This window comes from Spermophilus citellus, assembly GCF_964194105.1.
Source record: "Spermophilus citellus genome assembly, chromosome: 10".
NCBI lineage: Eukaryota > Metazoa > Chordata > Mammalia > Rodentia > Sciuridae > Spermophilus > Spermophilus citellus.
The window spans coordinates 35076166-35087746 of NC_138197.1; the positions used below are offsets into that span (position 1 = coordinate 35076166).

General features: G+C 34.7%; 2 protein-coding genes across 2 annotated transcripts in view; both read left to right on the plus strand.

Moving 5' to 3' along the window:
• Positions 1-222: 222 nt before the first annotated feature.
• Positions 223-11581, plus strand: part of LOC308657570 (killer cell lectin-like receptor subfamily B member 1) — a gene marked incomplete at its 3' end in the record, with an annotated part of 180681 nt that continues 169322 nt past the window's right edge. Inside the window, 2 exon segments of the mRNA XM_081309369.1 lie at positions 223-341; positions 6368-6466. Of these exon segments, the coding sequence (XP_081165495.1) occupies positions 257-341; positions 6368-6466 (184 nt within the window). The 5' untranslated portion in view covers positions 223-256.
• On the plus strand, positions 6789-11323 carry LOC308659025 (killer cell lectin-like receptor subfamily B member 1; the record flags this gene model as incomplete). The annotated part of the gene is made up of 5 exons (XM_081312032.1): positions 6789-6879; positions 7146-7220; positions 7920-8026; positions 8390-8480; positions 11211-11323. The coding sequence occupies 5 exons, from the start codon at positions 6789-6791 to the stop codon at positions 11321-11323; spliced, it is 477 nt and encodes a 158-aa protein (XP_081168158.1).

The following is an 11581-nucleotide window of genomic DNA, read 5'->3' on the forward strand; positions in this document are numbered from 1 at the left end:
AGCCTTTCCAGAATTTTGTTATATAACAGATCAATTAATTAAAAAGACAGATAACACATGTGTAAGTAAAGTGGACACCAGTAAATGGATTAGCTCAATAGTTTATGGAGAAAACCCTCAAAGAGAAGTATGGGGGGTGGGGACATAATAGAGATAGCAAAGCATTCAGATAGGGCATTTCCTTTTCCTGAACTTGCCTCATAGAACTTCAATCTTGCCCTTCTACACAAATTTGTTCCATATTCCCCAGTCTGCAATGGACAGACAGGTGGTATATGCTGATTTAAGCTTATCCAGGGGCCAAGGCCCTGAAAGTTCTATACCTCTATCTCTTCCCCAAGGTAAGTGGCTTTATGTCTCCTTTTGGCTTTAATATAATCAGAGTTAGGTTTTTCTTTTATGTTTATGGTTTTAAGTTATTTCTGGAAAGAAAATCAGTTGTTCTATGTTAGTGTTAGGTGTAGTATAGTTTGCTTGTAGATAATGATTTTGGACAAAAAAGTGTGTAAATTTATTTTATCAAGGTATTCAGCATGAAATATGATCATGTGGCTTATTGAATCTGAGATGAATGACCCTAAAACATAATATTTTACATATATGAACAAAGGAAAGTTTTAAGAGAGACATTGTAAGCTTGCTGAAATAACAACTTAGATTATTCTAAATCCCACTACAAAATAATAATCCTACAATTAAATTGCAGTGCAGTTGCATCTACAGCATTTCTGTCAGTATGCAAAGTTCAGACTTAGTAATTAACACCCTCTTCCTTCCAAAGAGAAGAGAGATAGTCATATTCAAGATCAAAGACTTGAATTATAATTCCAACCCAATAGTTTCTAGCTTGAAAAGTATAACAACTTAAATGGTCACAAGATACTGGAGCATATTAGTAATAACAAGCCCATTTAAATTTTGTGAAAATTGGCACACTTCTTTATGTCAGGGGATTTAGTAATCTTAGTGAAAAAAATAGAAAGGCTAATGAGACATAATATATATGGCCTGACCTGGGGACACATGAGGAGGCTAGAAACTGAGGCAGAAAATGTATATAAAATTGCTGTGATGTAGTATTACGTTCTGCAGTCTAGTTGAATTTATTGACATCAATAACATTACAATTGATTTCCAAGTTGATATTCATTTCATATTATGGCAGTCATATAAATCATAATTTTTAGTAATTCTTGTTATAAGTTTGAAGTTATTAAATTATCGAAGTTTTAAGTCATGAAGAAAAAATCTTACAGTCATCAAACAAGTTGCACTATAATCAACACTTGGAATAAGAGGAAATCAGAAGATTTTGATAACTACAGGGAGAAAATGAGTGAGCCAATCATTTTTCTGATGGGACAAAACAAGTCTCTGTTTTCCTCTGTTCAGGCATGGGGAAAATGGATTGGTGGGCTTGTTTAAAGGGGGATCAGAAAATGAACTGAACATAGAGAAATGTTTTGAGACTTTGTCCAAACATTACCTTTTGTAATCTTGGAAAATTTGTCTACTCTGATTACAATTGGTCTCATACAAAATATCACCCTGAATATAAATCTCAAAAAAAAAATAGTAGAATAAAACAGAGCAAATGGAGTGACTATAGAATACTGAAGTGATAGTGTGAGGATTGTTGTATTATGGACTCTTTGGCTAAACTGTTCGTGTTGTGGCAAATGTGTAACACAGTGATGAGGTGGATCAAGACAGTCAAGGAAACCAGAAAGGGAGAGGTGAGCAATGACCTGTTTCACTTGTGGTCAAGTGGCCAAAAAGGCTTTATGTATCAGAAAAAAGGGTAAAAGTTATGGAAATTGCCTCTAGAGGTTATTTATTCATTCACAAAGAAGCATCTGCACATGCCAAGAATGCTCTAAACACTAAGGACAGGGAAGAAAACAAGATAGATAATTTTTTTTTTTTTTTGCTGCACACCGTTTCTATTACCCTGGAGGTATGCAAACAATAAACAAAAGCCAAAGTCTGTGTAGAAGACTTGATGGTGTTAAGTGCTAGTGAGAAAAAAAGTTTCAAGTGCAAATTAGTATTTAGGTTTTTGAGATGGTGTCACAGAAAACACAAAAATTATTAACAACCTGCACTAGAAGATGATATGGAAGTCAAGATCTGAGGAAAGTGAGGGACAAAGCCATGCTCTGGGACAAAAGCCTTCCAAGAAGTTGGATGAGCAAATGCAGAAAACTTGGGATGAAAATAGGAAAGTAGGAGAAATATGCAGGCAGCATGTGTGAGCAGATGGAGAGAAAATCAGGTAATGCTGACCCAGATTGAAGAGGGATTTTCAAACCATTTTGTATACTCAGGTCTGCTAGATGGAAAGCTATTTAAAAGTTTTGAACAATGGATATGATATAATATACTGCTTATACCAAATACAAATTAGCCCTAAGCAGGTACCTTCAGGTAACTAAAGTTCACCTGGCCTCTTCCAGTGCTCAGCTGTAACTTCATTAAATTTAATCTCAGCAGAAACTCTTACTACCAGAGAGCAGGAATAAGATACTCCACTTGATTTCATAAATTTTAGCATGAATGAATAACACAATTTAAAAGTCACTTAAGTTGCCCTAATTTTTTAGACAAAACAAAAAACTACTATTGATTGAATAGTTACCATTTCCCAGATTCTAGACTTAGAATTTTAGAATTATTTTATATAATTTTCTACAAAACCTATGATGTAGGTATTATCCAATTTTACAAGTGAGAAAATTTATGGTTTATGAAGATTGAACATATTGTCTCAAATCTCAGGTCTGCTAGATTTGGGAAAAAAACTTTGTTCTTAATCAATTCTAGACTAAGGTGATAAACATTAGTGTAATGACTGTATGAAATTTTCTTCATTTTGCAAACAAACTTGGAATTCCAAGGAGAGATGTGTAAGGAAGAAAAAAAGACAGAAATGTAAAATACTATACTTATATAAAACAAGAAGGAAATCCATCCTAGTGCTATTTTAGGCTTATTCACTGGGTTGAGTCACTCTGGGTCACAATAGCTTTTATTAGAAATTCTAGACCAGTACTGGCTCTGGGGCCTTGGAGTCTCCTCCAGTTGTCTACTCCAGTCCCCACCTCCACTTATTCAACAGGTGCCAAATAGTGCCAGATGATAACTTACATTCCAATTCTTTGAGTCTAATGTAATGTTTCCTTCCATAGCATTCCTTTGTCATATTTTACTCTACAACCCTTCCTCAGCATCCACAGAGGACTGATATGAGAATCCCTGTATATACCAAAATCTATGGATGCTCAAATCACATTTAAAATGTTATAGTATTTGTATACATCTTATGTGCATATTCTTGTATGCTTAAGTTATATCAGATTACTTACAGTAACTAAGATAATTTAAACACTATTTAAATAGTTGCTAAGGTGCATTGTTTAGGGAATAATGACAAGGAAAAAACAGATATATATTTCCAGAATGGGTGCAATGTGTTTTGCCTGTGAATTTCTTTTTTTTTTAAAGAGAGAGTGAGAGAGAGAAGGAGAGAGAGAGAATTTTAATATTTATTTTTTAGTATTTGTCAGACGCAACATCTTTGTATCGATGTAAGCAGCAAAGAGGTGTTTCTTGCGAGCTAGCTCACAGCAACAGGTGACGCTAAGAGGCCCCGAGCTCAGGGTTTGCCGCAGTTTTACATGTTCTTTGGAGAAGGCAGGGACCCCCACATACCTCATAGCATCTCCTAGCAAATCATTACACACCTCGGGAAAATCAAATAACAACTCTAAAACATGATTAGCACATTCACTGGCGGGAACAAGTTGGGTAGGGGTGATTGGTCACTACAAGAGGGGGATTCATTTGAACTGATTGGTTTAAATCGTGAGGATGTCACAAGGGGAGTACATGCCAAACTGCAGGGCTGCTAGTTTAGATACTGGTCACCACACTTAGGTGTGGGCCATCTGGAATTTCAGATATGTGGTTATCTTGGCCTATCTTAGGTGATCACCATCTGTGGCTTTTCTGTAGTGTTTTCCTGACTTTAGGATTACAGTAGGTCAGAGGTTAAGTTTCAGAGCAAAATGAGATCCCAAGCACAATGAGATTGCTTAGGTCTTTCAGTATGTGGTGCTGAGGATGGAACCCGGGCCCATGCATGCCAGGCGAGCGCGCTACCGCTTGAGCCATATCCCCAGCCCATTGCCTGTGAATATTTTTGATCTGTAGTTATTTGAATGTGCAAATATGAAACCCAAGGATAAGGGGGACGATTGTACTAAATTCTGTTTCTTTGAGAACATTTTAAAAAAAGCTAACTCAGGTGTGTGAATATCATAACTTTAATAGGAGAGATCATTAGTGTTTGTGTGCAATCTGAGTTATACAACTCAATTTCCCCCAGTGGCAGTATTTTTTTAAAAAAGTAGAACTTTCCATATAGGGCTTTTTGGAATATGTAATGTAATGAGAACAAAAGACAGTATTATACATATTGGATGTTGAAATTTTTTAACATTTAACTCAAAGCAGGTAATCATCTACACTAAGAAATATTAGAAAAATAGAAAATGTATATGTTGACAGCTAAAGATAAATTAGAAACCTTTACTTCTAGTGATCTTGGTCCCAATAATAATTTTAAAAAGCAATATATAAAGGAACTTATGAAATACATTATAAATCAAAATGAGGAGATCTTAAAATTAACTCACATAAAGGAGGTATTTAAGTCTAAGTTTGAACAGAATAGCTTAGACAGAAACTATCAGAATTATTTCCTGCTAACTTGATTTAACTTGGGAAGCTGTATCCCAGTGTTTCTCTATATTTGTATTTTTTAAATAAGCCCCTCTTTATTGTTTTTCCCTATGAAATCCCTGTTTTCAACATTGTCTTGAAGCAAAATAAATTGACATTAGATTAATTTATAATCACATTTCATAAATTAATTAACATAATCTCAATGTCTGATAAACATGAGATATTATATAGTTATTGATATGATTACTAAGAAAAACAAAGATGTCAGGTATTTTGTTTAGACCATGCAATGTTTTAGGCATAAGTACAATTTACATTTAACAACTACAGTCTCTCCTTATCTGTAGATTTGCTTTCTGCAGTTTCAGTTTTCTATGGTCAACATTGGTCTAAAAATGTTAAATAGAAAATTCCAGACATAAACAATTCATGTTTTAAACTGCATGTTGTTCTCAGTAGCAGGATGAAATCTTATACCATCCTTCCCCTGGAAATGAATCACACCTTTGTGACCCACCTGTTAGTCACAGTTCTGGTGTTCAAATTACCCTTATCTGAATTGTGGCCCCCAGATGCAAAAGTAGTGGTGTGAACAATTCAGTTGTACTAAAGACAAGCCATAAAGAGCTTCTTATAAATGGTATTGTGAAAGCCCTCTAATTAAGGCAAGAACAAATATCTTATTCTGAGGTTGCTGATCTGTGTAATAACAAATCTTCTACCCATGAAATTGTGAAGAAGGAAAGAGAAATTCAGCTGGTTTTGCTTTCTCATTTTAAACAGCAAAAGTTACAGCCATAATGTGTGGTGAGTGCTTGGTTAACATGGAAAAGTGAGTGTGTGTAAAAGACAGTGAATAGAGATCTTGTTACTGTTCATAGTTTCAGACATCCTTGAAGGGGCTTAAAATATTCCCTCAGACAAGGGGGACTACTGGAGTTGAAATACTGAAAATAATGTCCTCACTAACAAAATATTCTTCCTTGAATGCCGTACGTTTGGAAAGATTTGGAGATGACTATTCTAGAACAGTAAAGCAGAATGGAATTATTGTATATCATCAGTACCTAACATAGTACTTGGCACTAAATGGAGCCTCAGAAACTATATTTTGAGGGCTACAGTTGTGACTTAGCAGTAGAGTGCTCACCTAGCATGTGCAAGGCCCTGGGTTCAATCCTCAGCACCATATTAAAAAAAAAAATAAATAAACTACAGGTATTGTGTTCAACTACAACTAAAAAGTAAATGTTCTCCTTAGAATGCTTTGACTTACTGGCTACAATAGCATATGCAATTTATTTTTGTATAGCGCTTGGAAATTTTCAAAATGTCTTCACATCTATCATATTTGATTCTTATACTAATCCTTTATATAGAAAATATGTGCAAGTCTTCCTGTTTTATCAATGAGCAAACTCTCATTCGGATCTAAGAATCTATCCTGTGTAATGCTACTTTGAAGATGGTTGATAATGGTTCTTTCCTGCCCCAAATACTCAACCTGTATCTCATGGTTTATATGTTGGATTATACAAAGCACCACTTTTAATTTTTGTGCCAGATGTCCTCAACCTAATTTGCCAAGTTTTTTTGTTTGCTTGTTTGTTTTAACTTCCAGATGTCTCTCAGGGTGCACCTTGGCACCAACTAGCTTGGAAATTTTGCTGTGCTGGGATAATTCTTCTTCTCTTGAGTCTGATTGGGTTGAGTGTTCTAGGTAAGTGAAGCAAGGTATTTGCTTCAGAATATCTACTCTATCTCCATCATAAATATAGGTGTATCTTACCATTATTTGGCTATTGTAAATTCATTGAAAGATGAACAAAATGAAAATTTATAAGACAACACTTTGCCCATTTAGCCCATGTTCACATTGGAAACTTCACATTTCACATCTCTCTTTCTAATTATTCTGAGCATCATTATGTATATTACCCCATAATTGTGCTCCAATAACGGTTGTGACCAAAGATTGTGATAACAAAGAAAATTAAAAATTCTGATTATGTACCTTTTATTAAGTACCTACTTAATTCCAGATGGCAGCAGACAAGCCCTCCCTTGGAAATAGCACAATTACACTCATTCTGAAGATGAGAGAGTTCAGGCGACAGTATAAGCAATTTAACAGTTTTAAGTAATTCCCTTAAGCAGACTTATCTAGTAGATAATATGGAAGCTAATATCTGCAGGAGTTCACTTGTTCTGTGTTTTTATCTTGTTTATTTATGTATGCTGTCTCCAAACTAGAACGCTTGGTTACCACAATACAATTGGTTTCATCTGTTCACATTAGTTTGTTGAAATAACCTAGCTTCCTTAAAGTGATGACATATCCATTCCACCACACATTTGGGTATCTAATCCTCTTAATGTATTTTCCCTTTATTTACTAGTGATATCCTTAATACAAAAATCACCAAAGGAAAAGAGCAGTGTGGATATTCAAGAGAAGAGGAATTATACAACAGGTAATATTGTGCCTTGAATTTCCTAAGAATAACAGCTAATAATCAAGAGTAAAACTAAAACAGATGCATGGACAAAGGGAGCACCAATTGATAACAGTGAGGAGTGTGTGTGGATGGGGAAGAGATAAGGAAAGGAGGACATTCCAGAAACCATAAAAAGAACAGGCAAAGGGCTGGGGATGTGGCTCAAGTGGTGGCGTGCTCACCTGGCATGTGCAGGGCTCTGGATTCGATCCTCAGCACCACATAAAATAAAATAAAGAAGTTGTGTCGACCGAAAAAATTAAAAATAAATATTAAAAAATTCTCTCTCTCTCTCTCTCTCTCTCTCTCTCTCTCTCTTAAAAAAAAGAACAGGCAAAAACTCCCCCACCAGATTCTTCCCCACTCTGGGACCCCTTCTCTTTGGAGAAGTCTATCTCTGTATCTCTGTGGCTTTTGTAATAAACCTACTTCTTGTTTGCTACCTCTGTGTCCTGTTCTTCAATTCTTTGCTGAACAGAAACAACAAACCCAGCACCCTTAGATGGTAATAGTCATAATCAAAGACTTCTGAGTATTTATAACAACTCGTATATGTGCTGTTTGGGGTGCAGCAGGGACAGATTAGAAATACAATACTTATTTATTTCTTCTTTGTTTTTACTATAGAGACACCACATCAGTTACAGTGCCCTAAACATTGGCTTCAGCTCTAAGATAAATGCTTCACTATTTCTAGTTCCTCCAAAACTTGGAATGACAGTCTAGCTGACTGCTCCCAAGGAGAATCCAGTTTGCTGCTCATCCAAGATCAGGAAGAATTGGTAAATTGTTAATTAAAATTCTTTATATAACTTAACACATTTTAAAGACTGCATCAAGACAGCTGGACTTCAGCCAAAGTTTCTGTGTAATGCAAGTAGAAACTTTGACTTCAAGAAGCTCATAATTTGGGAGACTGAACAGTCATATAACAATTTAATATAATAAATTCAAAATAAATAGAAATATATGTAGAGAGAAATATCACAAAGAAGGAAGAAATAACTCATTGGGGAGTTGGGGAATTAGGAAAGACTTCAGAGAGGAGGTGATCCTTGAACTAGATTTTAGGGGATGAGAAGAATATAAATCATGGTTAGATAAGCAGGTTCAATATTAAGTTACATGTTTTGTTTCAATTATAGGGATTCATACAGAACCTGATAAAGAATGGAAATCTGTATTGGATTGGACTAAATTTTGCATTATCAGAGAAGAAGTGGAAGTGGATAAATGGCTCTTTATTAAATCATGACATGTGAGTATTAGGTGAGCTCATTTGAATATGTAGTTCACATCAGGTTCACATTGGAAAGTAGTAACATTAATGAATATTGAAGACTGAATTTTATAGTTTTAATTTGGCTTAGACATTCTCCATAGGTTCAAAATAGGCTGGGAAGATGAATAACTCCAAAGTTGATTAGAAAATACTAATTATGAAAAGACCCAGCCCTTTATAAGAACATGTTTGCATCTTCAATGGAGTGTTAAAGGACAAGGACTAACTCTTTGGGAGGGATACTATTGGCACATAGAATTTACAAAGCAGTATTTTTTAAATTGTGATGGAAAAGCATCATAGTGGATCATGATCCAATTCAGTAGGTCCCAACCAACATAGAAAAAATAAAAGACATAAAGGAAAAAATAATAAATATCAGAGTATGGAACTTAGATGCAGGACAGGGACTACCTGCATTGAGGGAAACATTATATTATATTATATTATATTATATAGTATATAGTATATTTAGACAGTTATTTTGGGGAATGTGATAATATATGCATAAACCACAAAGAAGCCAATTGTTATTTTCTCATTTTTTATTGAATAACATTGTCAAGAGAGCCTTCAGTGTTAAATACATGTTTTTAACAGAATTCATGGATAGTTGTAGGGCAAAGAGCAGAGTATTCTTTTCTTTCACAAGCAAAAGCACGTAGGGATCCAAACAAGTTTCTGTAAGGAACATCCAATGAGTTTTTCTCAAGAGATGATATTGAGTGTTAGTTTAGTGGATCTTGAACAATTTTATTAAATTTGCATACTTTCAGACTTAAAATGTATTTTTTAATCATTCAGGTTTATGTAAAATACAGTGCTAATGTATTAATTATGGACAATAGTAAACATTAAAAAGATTGGTTGGCTTAATTGGCAAATTTTGACATTATAGAGCCCATCTTGTAAAACATTTTTTGAATATTAGATTTTAAAATGAAGATTATTCAAAAATAATTTAACCCACTTTGAAAAAGAAAATATATAATCAAATCTATGCTGATTTTTCATAATGTTTTCTGAGGATTTTTTTCTATACTTTATTTATATTGAAATTAAGTTTGAGTTGGGTATGCTGGCACACACCTGTTATCCATGTTACTTGGGAAGCTGAGAAAGTTCAAGGCCAGACTCAGCAACATACAAGACCCTGTCTCAAAATAAATTAAAAGTTATGGGAATGTAGTTTAGAAGTTAAAGTCCCTTTAAAAATATATTAAATTTGACTTCATTATTTATCTTTTTATACATAGTAAGGATTGATTTAGATTCATTAAATATAGTTAGTGTGTGTGAGTGTGTGTGTGTGTGTGTGTGTGTGTGTGTGTGTGTGTTTTAACTGGGCTATGATGTAAAAGGCTTATTTCATTGTAGCCTTAGTAAAAATAAGAATTGAAAACATGTAAGTGTTTGTGAAGAAATATATGCAGTGGATGGATTAAATTCATTTGAGCCTCCTACTTTAGCCTGAGGATAAAATTGGAGGCTTTGAGATGTAGTCATCAGGTCCACCTTAGAAGCCGTCATGGTACACTAAAAGGGGATTCAGTTAAATTCTGAATTGATTTCAACTTTCCAGAACCTTGTTTTCAAATAAAGGGAAAGAAAGGAGAGGATAATATATTTCCATAGAATTATTTGGGAATTAAAGAAGGTAATGTCTGAGAATTCATCAGACATCTGGTTAGGGAAGGACCGCAAGCCATTGAGGACCTTTTGAAAGAGAGTCATTGACTTGGCCAGATTGGCCTTAAAGAAATCACCCCCCAAATTGAAGAAATACTTTGAAGGATGTGGGACATAAAATCTAGGGCATGTTTCCAACAGTCCAGTTAAGGAAAGTTCACGGTTTGACCAGAAAGCTGGCACTGGAATAAATCAGATTAGCTGCTCAGGCCCAATGGGAACATGAAGAAGAGAAACAAAGGAGAAAAACAAAAGCCATGATGGAGCCCTGACCACTGCCTCTACCACCGTCTGTTTGAGACAAACATAAGTGAGCCTTAAATTCACCTCTCCCTTGCAGCCAACCCCATATTAGCCCTTCCCATTGTTCAAATGTTATTCTCATCCCCACCTGCAATAAACCACAATATCCATTGTTGTTGGAACTAAAGTAGGTTGAAGCACATATCCACCAACCTCTGCTTGGAATGAGGATGAAAGGAACCCTGACTACATGCACATGAACTGTATCTCCATTCCCCTGCATCCACTTCTATAGACCTTACATAGTCTTTCTTCATCAGGTCACAGTTACAAAACAGACTTTTGTTTTAGCATTGTCATACATTTATGTTTCATCCCAGTGCCTCACCCAAACATGTTGTTAGAACCCATTTATTTAAGAAAACTGAGTCTCAGTGAAGTCAAGAGACTTCATAGAATGTACTATAGAATTGGGAGGTTTAATTCCCAGTTTCCAAAGATTCTCTCTCTCTCTCTCTCTCTCTCTCTCTCTCTCTCTCTCTCTATATATATATATATATATATATATATATATATATATATCTGTGTTTTTTCTCAAGTTTCTTCTTAGAAGGTTTTTTTCCAAGTGAAGATGAAGTTCCAGAGATTTATATTAACTTAAAATTTTAAATCATTATGTTTGAGAAAATCCCAAACAGTAAGAGAGGTCTTTCTTTTTATCCTCAGATTAAAAATTTTTGGTGAAAATAAAGAAAACAGCTGTGCTGCTATCTCAAAGATGAAGGTATTTTCTGAGATCTGTAATTCAGAAAACAAATGGATCTGTGAAAAGAAACTAAAACCTGTCAGAAATAAAGTATCTTGACTATGAAGCCCATCTCAATTTCTCTACTTTCCATTACAGATATCTGTGATTTTAATTCTGTGTATTGTAAAAACTGTAGATTTAGAGGCATAAAGTGAACAACTGCAGAGAATTCTTAAACTATAGGGAATCTTACAGAATGTCCAATCCATGAATTCTGTAAGTGAAGAAAAAAGACACAGACATATCATTTTAAGAGACAGTGATATTCTATAGAAAGCAGACCAGGACAGCTGAAAGGAAGTGAATTTTAATCCT